Here is a 12369-nt window from a genome sequence, read left to right as displayed (position 1 = left end):
ATCTAATAAAATTCTCTTCCCTTATTGTATTACCAGTGGCATTGCCATGGTGCCCCTGACAAAGCAGTTGTTAATCATCTACAAGCTCCAAAATAGTCCGTATGTCAAATTGTGAACATGTATACTGTATGCCAATGTATATAGGCATCTTTTTTTTTCAAATGGCCTCCACCCAAACTTCATATATTATTTACTTTAGAAATAAAAAAAAGAAGTATGCAATATTCGACGAAATATTCTGTTATAGGTTTTCTAGAATATCCGTATTCAGTTCGATTACAAAATTCCGCTATTCGACCAACCCTCTATCTGAGCACATTTGCAGAAAACAAGACGAAACAAAAAGGACTTGCACGAGATGAAATTACGCGACCTAGCATTGGATTATATGGAACCAGTGAATATGGCATTGAGCTAATGAAAGAATAATTATATTTGTCTGACTTCATTGCAAGCATACACTGGTTGCAATGCAGAGTGAACGTAATTAAGCAAAGTTAAGGATTTCCGACCGTTGGAGATGGAAAGCATGCTGGCCTGGCCGGGTTATATGTGTTAGGCTAAGCGTGCAGCTAAAGCTCACCGCTATGCCCAAGTTGGCCACGAGGGCGCAATAAGCAGTTAGTATACACATCAACTCTTATCAATTAACGAGCGCATACTGTAGAAGAATCGACATTTGGACGAGTTAGTACTGGTTGAACATCTTGAAGCTTGTCGTAACTTGGTTGTAGTAAATAAGTTTGTGTATGCCTTCTAATAAAGTTAGCTGTGAGTTCAGCACTGTCCTGTGTTTCCTGCCTTTTGTCTTCATCGTCTTACGCTGCCCCTTCAAGATGTGTAACGAGCGTATATATAGGCTGCTAACTTGAAACAGGCGTTAAAAGGCTGTTTTTCTCGAATATCTAATAATAGAACCAACAACATCGAATGTAGTACTGTACTATTACATTCAAAGAGCTGGATTCCACGCGCCTTACAGTTGCCCATAACGCGCGCAGTGGTTATAGGCAGTGGTTTTGTGCATACTATATGTTTCATGCGATAGGCAGGATGTGCGATGCGTAGAACGGATAACTAGCCGTTTGCGCTAAAAGAGAGAGAGATAAATCCTTATTGACCTTTGTTTCAGGGTTCCAATGTTATTAGCAGAGGTGTAGCAAGGTAGAGAAACGAGTCATTCGGGGAAAGAAACAGATGGAGCGTGTGTCGTTGTTGCACTATACGTCAATATTCAGGGATCTTTGAAATGGGCCATACGGGGAGATTATTTTTCCCCCTTCTCTATGGAAGTCAGGGGCCTTCGTTCGGTAGTGGGCTCTATTATTTTCGGGACGACTATCGGATGGTGGTGCAGTACTCCGTTAGTGTGCTTCTCTGGTCGCATCGAGTGGAACGTGAAATTAGGGCACGCGACTCTGTGCTGTGCTGGCGGCGGGCGTCAGCGTTCGCGTCACGAGTGTACAGGGAGACGACAGCGTCAGTCCGTACTGTGTGCACAGAGCCGACGGCGCTGCGCATGGTCCGGATGGACAAATAATAATGAGAATAAAAAAGATAGGAAAGAAATGGGGATTAAATGCAGGCAACGGCAGAGAAACTTCGCAGGCGCGTGCACGTTTCCAACGAGGTCCTGTGTACCCAGCGGCCAGGTGAGTCGGCTCGAGCGAGGGGCAAACACTGCGAAAGCGAGCCGCGAACTGCGCTCACCGATAGCCGAGTGGTCACTGCCGCTACGCGCCACGGTGACCCGCCACCGACAGTGGTCTCGCGGACACCGCCAGGGACACACACTCACCGAGGAAGGACGACCATGAGAGCACCGCTGCTGACTTGCGCGGCCCTCGTAGGTATGCACGCATTCCCCTTGGCGCCAACGCGTGCGTACCCTTGAAGTATGTCATTATGTATGCGCTCTGTTATGCCAGTGCACGAGGGAGGCGAACATCGAACGGGAGGAGGGCTCGCAACGTGACGTGTTCAACTCTCGCCCTACGGAGCGTCACGGAATGGGAGGTCTTCAAGCGTTGTTAATTAATGTCTCATTCGGCTATATCGACCACTGATCGTTTGACGTCCCGAAAGAGTGGCTCCTCGTACTGACATCCTCATTATTTACTGCCAGAAAAAGAGACACTGCTGTTAACACAACGAGAAACTAATGCGTCCCCCCCTGCTCCCCCGCCTCCAACCCCCTTAATTAAATGACGATGCTTATTTCAGTGAAAAGTGAAATTGTCAACGTTTAACGTATAGGTTCGATGATGTGAGAAGGGCAAAGTAGTTATGTTAAACGGGCTTAACGATATCTACATCTTGCTGTGCTCCTCTGACAGCCCCACTATGCCAGGTGCCCAAATCGCCTGAGAAAGTAAAGCTGTTGCAATGGACAGTCCACAAGTGTCCGCAACCTATACGCCAGAATAGGTTGCAGCAATGTTAAAGTGTAGCAATGTCTTGCGCATAGCACGTCACAAATACTTGGTAGATGTTGCGTAGAAGGAACAGGCAAATGAAAGTCGAGGACAATGCGTTGTTGCTCCCTCTCTCACTAGTTAAGAGTGCCGCGGGGAAACGACTGAACTAGATGTAGAAAAAGCAACAAACATGAAAAAAAAACATTACCATCCACAAAAGAAGCCCATGGGTTCTTCAGAAAGACCACTTCGCAGCGGCGAAGCTTTCTTCATCAGCAGTGAAACTGCATTTTTTTTTTTTGAAAGCTGCACAGCTTTGTTTTGCAGCTTTATGGTGCATTTGGGTAGATTACAATTCTCATCTCTTAAGAAACATCTCCTGCCTAAAGATTTCCATATTATTTGTAGGGTTGTGTGAATAGTAATTTTTGAAACCGAATTGAATACGAACAAAATAATGCCAGAAACGAATCGAATCGAATTAGAATAGTTTTCGAATGATGAACAGCCGTTATCACAACTAATGTAAAATGATGTTCACATTCTACTATTCTTAAAGTCAGCAAGTTTCTGTCAATATGTAGTACGTTATGAAGCGTTGTCTTTGAAAAGCACTAATGGAGCACTAAGCGCAAGCAAGTAGTTTCTTCACATGCACAGGACTCTTCAGCAAGCGCGAATGATACCTGTACAGCCTGTAAAGTACGGCTTCCTAAGCGGTGCAGTCTGCTCCACTACGCAAGTTCTCATGTTCTATGTCTATACTATGCTGCAGGGGTAAAATTTTATCGTACTTTTGCTGCCGTTTTATGTTTGATTGGATGCATCTGACGTTCTGAAATATTCGAAAGGTAATCGAAAAATATACACATTTACGAATAGTGACTATTCGATTCGAAAACCAAATATTATTAGATGCGTTATTCGAAAGTTATTCGCACAGCCCTAGTTGCTTGCTTATTCGAATGGAAATATAACAGAATACGGCATTGAATAATTACACCAACTAGCCTAGAGGTAGCTCTATATACGTATTCAAAGAGCCATAAAGGGAAATGACTACCGTAATTATCAGAGTCACAATAAAAACATGCATTTCGGTTGTTTGAATTTTTTTTAAGCGCGAAATGCTTTTAGCTCCCGTTGCCGGAGACATGCGAGTGACCTTGAGCCGAAAGTCATAAGCGTTATCCAGGCAAGTTGCGAGAACAAAACGAGATTATCCGGGCAACCAGACAAAACTTTTAAAAAATGCGGTCGCTAGCCCACAACCCTTTGTACAGGACTGCATTACGTACACTAGTTACTGCCCAAACAAGTTACAAAAATATTTCATCCGAGTTCTTCCTAATGTTTGTTCATAATATCACTTAAGCTGTAACTTCTATAGTACGCTGAAATTTTATTTGTTATTTCCAATAGGGAAGTTCAAAAGGCAGATACAGGGCACTATACACTTCTATATCTTTTGGCGCTAAGCGCTGAACGCCAGCAGTCCGCGAGTTCTGCGGTGCGGGTTTTGCATCGCCTCGAGAGATGGCGCCACGCTGCGTGGCGCGTCCGTCTGGCGCTTCTACCTGCCGCGGTGGCTTAGCGGTTATGCTGTTGTGCTGCGAAGCATGAGGTCTCAGGATCAAATCCCGGCTACGGCGGCCGCATTTCGATGAAGGCGATATGTAAAAACGCCTGTGTCCCGTGCATTGGAGGCACGTTAAAGATCCCCTAATGGTCAAAATTAATCCGGAGTCCCCCACTACGGCGTGCCACATATTCAAATCGTGGTTTTGGCAAGTAAAACTCTAGAATTCAATTCATTCGTCTTCTAGCTGGGCAGTGCGCTCGGTCTCCCTGGCATCTTTCGCTGCCTGTCGTGTGGCCTTCAGACGGTTTTCTTCTAGCTGGACAGCGTCCATATGGACCAGTGGATAGTATGGTGTGGTGCGGTGTGGTGTGGTGCGGTGGGGTGTGCCATTGCGAACATGCACTACACCCATTTTAAGATTGTGGCTAGTATCATCTTCAATCAATCTGCTGTGCCGGTTGCCATTTCATGCTTACATCTACTCTCGACTACGGGAGTGTCAGGAATTTTTCTTTTTGTATCATGAGCCACACATCACTTCGAAGGTGCAGATGCATGCATGATGAAACTAGGCAATACTGTCTCGACATCGTAATGCACGGGGCTAAAAAAAAGGCATGACTGGAGTTGTCGCTATGTACTACGACAGTGGTGCGTATTTAAGTGCCCGGAAGCTTCACCGTGACAGCTAGGTACAAAGAGCAAAAGCGTGACCAAGTGCAGTGAGGGAGCACAAAGTTTTTCTGGTGATTGAAAGAGAAAGCATGGTCTCTCAAACGGAGCTTCAGTTGTTGTCTGCTGTGATAACTAAAGCGGGCGATGGTTCGGCTTTTCATCGCGTGAGGAATAAAATATGGTGTAGTGCCTTTCAAGAAATGCACAGTGTCAGCTACAGGACAGACGCAATATTATCGACTTGCCTTTTTTTGCGTTATATAAAGGTCCAAAGCATCTCATCTAAAAACTAGAAAAATACTGGCATGCCTCAAAACGACCAAACTAATTTACCACAACGCTCATTTCTACGAACAGTTTTGGTGTCGGTACCCAAGAGGTACAATGTCAGTACAATGTCGGTACCCAAGAGTACAAAGCACAATGCAAGATTTCTGTGGAGGTTGTTTCCCATTTCTATAGGAAGATGTAACTTTTTATTTATTTGTGCTAAGGCGAGTTCTGAAAAGAAGCATACACGCTTACGACGCTCCCGAGTAATCGCGGTGATTTTAACGTCACCACTTTCGTCACGCTGGGTTTACCAATGGATCGAAATTTCGGTCCAAGTAGCATGATATCGTAAAGCAGAGCGCGCAGGCGTGCTTCGTAGGAGGAGCTGGTTTAGTCCAGTAGTTAAGCCGCTCGCTTTCTGAGCGTGGGGTCGTACGTTCGAAACTCCCTACCACCAACGTTTTCGCTTTCGAATTTGTTCTGTATCTTTACACATTAAATTTTTACAGCGACTACCGAGGCGAATTTAGAATGCAGGCGAGAGCTTGCGCGGACAAGGAACACGCGGGTGACACATGCCTGCAAGAGCGAGGTTGACGTGGCGTTGTGGCGGCGCCCTCACACGTGGCGGGTCGGCGTGTGTTCCCTTTCGCCCGTTCTGCTTCGAGTCGTGACGTGGCTCGTAGCCAATGGGAATTTAGGTGCCGTTTCGCTGCTACAGACGCCGGCTTTTTCACTCAATGGGCCATATTGTGCTTTCGCATCAATAAAATATATCTTATTAGTCTTTACCAGCCTTCATACTCACTAACTGCATGCCATCCATTTACATGCGAAAAGCGTGTGGTAGTGTTTCTAGAACTTCAAAAATGGAGGTCAGTACTAATTTAAGCGACATAAATCAATGCTCGCATGAGGTATGCTCGCAGAAATGACAAATCGTAGATCAGAAACATACAGGCCGACGAAAAAAGGAGCGACAGACGAGCGCTAACTACACCAACAAAGGTTTATTTTCAGTGACCCCGTGTTTACACGGAAACTTAATTCACTTTGTTCAGAAAGGTTAACTCCTTATCTGAAAGGTGCTCATATGGGGTGCTCACAAATCTGAAAGGTATACGGATTGGGTGCGCGCACACCCGTAACAAATCCGAGGCATTGTTTCTGCCTCAATAATTTAACGTGTAAGCTTGTCGCTGTTTATGCTGACAAAACTATGCTTTCTGAACCGCTTTTTAATCAGTGTAGTTTTGTCAGAAGAAATAGCGACAAGCTTACACGTGAAATTATTGAGGCAGGAACAATACCTCGGCTTGGTTATGAGTGTGTGAGCACCCAATCTGTACACCTTTGAGATGAAAAGTAAAATGGCGACACCGGGTTGCTGAAGATAAACCTTTCTTGGCAGTTAGTGCTCGTTTGTCGTCTCTTTTTTTGTCCGTCTGTGTGTTTCTGCTCTACGATTTGTCATAATGTCTTACCAACAAGTCCAAGCAGTTATAATTCTGAAAGGACTGATACTTTTTTTTAACAGCATTATATAAAGTACCAGAGGCAGAAGTAAACGGTTGACGCAAGGTGCAGCTAAAATGTGATAAAATCTGGTTCTCTGCTGTGTCCGCAGCATGCTGCTGTTGGCTGGCCGGGGCCCAGGACGACACAACAGACGCACCGGACGTTTCCACCGACCAGCCTCCGCCTGCCACGACTCCACCGCCGCCGCCGCCACCACCAGGCATCAACCCGAATCACTCGTACTATCCGCCCAGCTACAAACCTCACTTCGGCGGCTACAACCCCAACGGGTACTGGAACCGCTACCCTAGCCATGGCTACTATCCTCCCTCCTGGTCTTACCGACCTCCCGCCTATCATCCGCCTCCCACCACATACGAGTGGTGGAGGCAGTTCAATAGGAAGCCTTCGTTCGAGCACGGTGGCTGGAACGGTGGTGCTGGAGGCTACGGATACTTGCCGACAGCTGGCGCCGGCAACATGCACCCGTACTACAGCAACAGCTGGTGGCAGCCGTACTACGTGGCCGTGGGCTACTATAGGCGAAGTAGCTACCCGCCTCAAACGGGCCCTAACTACCCGCCTCAAACTAGCTCCAACTACCCCAGCTACGGTGGACACTACGGTGGTTACGGCTCCGGTTCTGGTTACCCATATGTTAGCGGCACTGACAAGTTTGGCTACCCGTACTATAGGAGCGGCTATTACGGAGGCGGATTGTATGGTGGGCAAAGCGGTTACAGTGGAGACTACTCTCGCTCTTATGGCTGTTATTCAAGTGGCTGCGCAAGTTACACACCCTCTTATCCGTACTATGGCGGCTATCCGTACAACAGTGGCTATCCATACGCAGGGGGTAGCTATGGCAGTCCTATGTACTATAACAGTTACGGAAGCTACCCTTACTACGGTAGTGGATACGGAGGGCAGCCGAACTACGGAGGTGGACATCCTTCTTACGGCAATGGTCATGGCACATATTACGCAAGCGGGGGTGGTCAAATAAGTCACCCCTCTTACAGTACTGGTTATTACAGCCCTCAAGGCAATGGATACAGCTATGGGTATGGATATCCATATTATAATCAAGGTAGCAGTTACAATAATGGCTACAGAGGCTATTCGACTGGACAGTACTCTGGTGGTAGCTCGTACCCGTATGATTATTACGGAGCTCAATATAACCGCTACTACCCAGACTATCATCGTCATTATAACTATCCGGGAATGACTCGGGGCTGGTACGATTGTACTTACTATCCAACAGCACTCAACAAGGGCTACGCTGTCTCAGGATCCGAAGGCATAAAACAAAAAGTTGATCTTATCAAACAGAACACCGATAAAATAAAGAGGACGTTCACGCGTAGGTCTATTCGGGAGTTGCTGAAAAGCTCCGAATTCACCGCCCCAGAGACCAGGAGGGCCAACGATCGGGGTCCTATGCTGGACCTCTCAAACGACGGTCTCGGCGCTGGTATGACACTTCTATCCCAAAACGGTGCGACGAAGAAAGACGCTCCCGCCAGCCTGTTTCAGACTAGAGATAAGGTGAGGTCGTTTGCCAAGACAGAGGGACCCAGCAACAGCGATGAGCACATCACGTCCGAAATGGTGGAGATCTTCGAGAAGAGGCTGACGGCCATGAACCGCATGTTCGCGGAGCTGCTGACTCCTAAGGAGATGCAGGAAAACGGCGAGTACTTCACGAGACGCGTTCAGACGTACCGCAGGCTGCTAGACCAGATGCAGCAGCGTGGCATGGGAGTCGGCGCGTTGCCGCAGGACGTCGACTCGCAGAACGTGCTGCGTCGGCTCAGAACGCTCGAGAACGAGTTGGACGACCACCGGAGGAGGGCGCTGCGAACTCTTTACCACGCCTTGACCGACGCGGACCTGACGGTGTCAGATAAGCTCAAAGTGCTCGCCACCGTGTACAACTTCGCCAAAGGAGACATGAGCGACGAAAGCGACGAGGTTGCCCAATCTACGGAAAGAAGCGTGATCTCGTCGGAGGCTGAAAATGGAAAGGCGTCCGAAAATGGCGACTCGATGACAGATGCAGACGCGAAGCAGTTTTACGATAGGCTCGATAAGTTCTTGGAACTTATACAGAACACGGAGCCGCCAACCTCTGACGAAGGAGGCGAAGGAAGGTCCGACACTTCGGCTGGAACTTCGAAGTCCTTGTCCAACAGCCTGGAATCTTCAAGCTCAGAGTCGTCGAGTTCAGAGTCTGACAGCTCCGATGACCGGACAAAGTTCGAAATCAAAGGATCGGTCAGTTTGGCGGTTGATGTGGAAGGAAAGACCGACTTCGGCGCGGACAACATTGGCAAACTTATGAAGACAATACTGTCCTGAAGGCTCAAGGTCCGTGAACGCAGAGTACTTTATTCTAATAAAGCCGATTCGATTCCTATATCCTTATTTCTTTGCAACTTCTTGTTTTTCGTCTTTACGCTATGAAAAAAAAAAGTTGTGTTTAGTGCGAACTTCACTGACAGTAGGGACCTGTTCTGAACTGTATACACCTCTTGTGAAAATTTTGAACGAATCGAACTCGGCTCTACAGGCACTGAAAAACGTTGACAGTCAGTTTAGCGTACGCTAAAGAGGATGAAGCCTGCGCACTCATAGACATTAATTAAATTACTTGACATTATCACTCGAATGCGTTGTTACTTCATATCAATTGCTTTCTCCCACCAAAGGTCGTAGCTTCGAGTGCCTTAATTGACTTAACAGTCTTAATTAACATCAAAGGTCGTGGGTTCGACTTCCACCAATGGTCGTGTGCTAGGCCATCAATGGTGGCATCATGAATTTTGGTGCCATTGAATTTTGGTCCCGCCAAAGGTCGACGCGACGGTTCGACTCCCAACAGAGGTCGTGAGTTAGACTGACTTAATTAACTATGCCTTAATTAACACCAAAGGTGTGGGTTCGACCATCAATGTAGCACTCCGGTTTTGGTGCCGTTGAATGTTGGTCCAATCAAAGGTCGAGGATACGACTCCCTTAATTAAGTCCAAAGGTCGTGGGTTCGGCTACCTCCTAAGGTCAAAGATTCGACTCCCACCGTAGGTCGTGGGTTTCTTCAGCTATCAGACTTTTATTGCGTGAATGTTGAAGAAGCATTCATCAATATAACTTATTTATTCGTATTGAGGCGGTGGCGAATGCACATGTTGACTAGCTTATTTTGATCCTGTTGAAAAGGAACCTTTGTGCGTAATCCGGCAGAACGCGTTAACAAATTTTATTTTCGAGAGTGTGGTGCCTTGGCCTAAATGATAGATTAAGGGTTTGTGGGGTATATAACGGAATGTAAAAGAAAGAGGGCTTATGTTCTATAGTCGCCCTTTAGACCGGCTTCCAAGGCGAAGCCCCACAATCACCGGAGAATGCCTCTGACGTCGACCAGCTACGGAATAAAGGCGATATCCCCACATAGCGGTAAAATCAAGATAATCATTGGAAATCGTCTGAAAATATTTGAACAGTGATAAAAGGAAGAGGAAAGCAGGCACGTACCACAGCAGGCACGTACCAAGAGGGGCACGTGCCTGCTAATTCTTTATGCATTCAAGCAATGCGTCACGGGGCAATGAGTAGTACAGGTTCTCTATAGATGACCTGTAAGAGGGCGGCAAGACCTTCGTCGAACTGGGAGGACACGACCTTCAAAACTTCCTGAGGTTTTTCACTTGAAAATAGTGATCTACCTCCAACATATTTAGCTTATCTTGCAAGAGCAAGGCATGAGGCTTTTACCACGTGTCTCAATAAAGTTTATTCACTCACTCACTCACTCACTCACTCACTCACTCACTCACTCACTCACTCACTCACTCACTCACTCACTCACTCACTCACTCACTCACTCACTCACTCACTCACTCACTCACTCACTCACTCACTCACTCACTCACTCACTCACTCACTCACTCACTCACTCACTCACTCACTCACTCACTCACTCACTCACTCACTCACTCACTCACTCACTCACTTTACCACGTGTCTATTTCAGGCGTTATGACACTTGGGGAAACTTATCCCGCCTATAATGAGGGATTTGTTTTTATCCAGCCTTTACGATATCCTCTTGACGCGTATAACGGGCACAAACGTTTTTAAATACCTGAGATACGTGGATGACTAGTTGTTTGTGCCTAAGTGGGAGGTCGAATCTGAAGCTTATAACGTACAAAGATTTGTTCGAGAATGTTTACAGCCGCTAGAACTCACGCGTGAAGTTCCGGGCGACGATGGGTCTATGACGTTTCTCGATGTAAGTTTTCACTTTCATGCAAACCGCTCCTTCTGGTCTTCCGAACCTAGTGGAAAGGAACCGTTGTTGTCATTTAGCTTCTCGCACTCGAAATTGGGTAAGATATGCATCGTCAGACCACGCAACTGCTTCCCAAAGCGTGAGGCTATTTCATTTTTATGTTTTAGTATCGGTTCCTTCCGCCCGTGAAGCTATCCGTTCATGGTTGTTTCGAGTTGTGTCCGCATTCGGCAATCTGCTTCATCCATTCAGTGCGGCGTCGCGTAGCAATTACACAGCGCTGACCAACGAGGTCAAGAAATTATTCAAGGTCTCTTTACTTCTAAGAAAAAAAAATTGGCTCTTTTTACCGCCATTTGTTAATTCGACATTTCGGATAATTCGGCGAAATCCTGTGGTCCCGCAAGGGTCGAATTAACGGGAGCCGATTGTATACTTGAAATTGTTGCCTCCACGCGTGACGATCAGAAGCCGCAGTAGACATGTTCTTTCCTCGCCTTTGTTGACCGTCCTCTCTCCGCCTTCCTGATTTTACAAGTATATTTCAGGCCGGAATAATGGCGGTCGTTTTAGCGCTGCGCAAATTGACATCAAATGTGCCGACATCTGCTATTTAAAAAAAAAAATTCTGTCATCTTGATCAGCGCTAACTGGAACAACAGACTCGATTATATTGCGGACATTTAATTTGTTGGTCCTTGCTCATTTACAGATAGTGCACCTGATTTGGCTTCCAGGTCACTGTGGACTGTATTTAAGTTAGAGTGGAAAAATAGGCTAGTTGGTTGTGCATATTTGGGTGGGCACGTTGCTAAGGACGCGAATAAAGGTTAAGGCACATAGAAAACGACACGGCGCGCTGAATACCAACTGATATTATTACAATGGATAAATGTATTATATAATTAGCATAAATTTATATTAGACTTAAATGAAATGACAGTCTTCCTTGCCAGAGAGTCCCTAAAACGTCCGGTAGTTTCTGTTTTGCCGGTTACGGCAAACATCTATACAATGTAGACGAAAGTCTGCCCATATCAAGCTTCTACAAAGAAAGCAGTATCATCTAATTATGACTTCCAGCATCTGTTAGTTCCCCTGGAATCCTCAATGGCGCTCATCACGTAAGTATGAAATTGCATTTGCATGGTTGTGGATGCCGGCATTCCGCCGTTCAATTTCAAACTGCCAGGGCTGGTCAGAAGCAGTCCGCTCTCCTGTATGCCATGTTATAACGAATGCGAGGAAACCACATAATTCGTTTTAACGCGATCGATAGCGTTAAGGAGCTCGCACGTGCCACAGAGAATCTGGAGTCGGCGTCTCGCGTCCGGCTTCCGGCGTCAAATATCGTTTCGGCAAAAATATTTTCGAACCACACATACCCAGGCCCTCCATATGACGCAAGAAATTGGCTGAACTAATTGAATATCTCAAGCTAAAATACGTGAGAAAATCGTAAACTACGACTTACACACAACCTACCGATTTGATAGCTCTCCGATTGTAATTTGAATATACGAGAAAACATAATTTTGTTACGCGAGAACTCAAACTCCTTTTCCAGCGTTTCTACAATGCATACACCGGCGACGGCGTCTGCCATT

At 46.4% G+C, this 12369-nt stretch overlaps 1 protein-coding gene across 1 annotated transcript; it reads left to right on the top strand.

The window, feature by feature from the left end:
* Positions 1-1735: 1735 nt before the first annotated feature.
* On the top strand, positions 1736-8883 carry LOC135909013 (uncharacterized). Its single transcript, XM_065440879.1, has 2 exons — positions 1736-1850; positions 6575-8883. The coding sequence occupies exons 1-2, from the start codon at positions 1814-1816 to the stop codon at positions 8827-8829; spliced, it is 2292 nt and encodes a 763-aa protein (XP_065296951.1). The 5' UTR covers positions 1736-1813; the 3' UTR covers positions 8830-8883.
* Positions 8884-12369: the final 3486 nt, after the last annotated feature.

Source organism: Dermacentor albipictus, chromosome 1, assembly GCF_038994185.2.
Source record: "Dermacentor albipictus isolate Rhodes 1998 colony chromosome 1, USDA_Dalb.pri_finalv2, whole genome shotgun sequence".
Lineage (NCBI taxonomy): Eukaryota > Metazoa > Arthropoda > Arachnida > Ixodida > Ixodidae > Dermacentor > Dermacentor albipictus.
Note: the sequence above shows the minus strand (reverse complement) of the source record. Positions and strands in the feature narration are given on the sequence as shown.

Coding starts and splice junctions, on each gene's coding strand:
- LOC135909013 (XM_065440879.1), top strand. CDS start 1,814: ATGAGAGCACCGCTGCTGACTTGCGCGGCCCTCGTAG. Junction 1,851..6,574: donor GACTTGCGCGGCCCTCGTAG/GTATGCACGCAT, acceptor CTGTGTCCGCAG/CATGCTGCTGTTGGCTGGCC.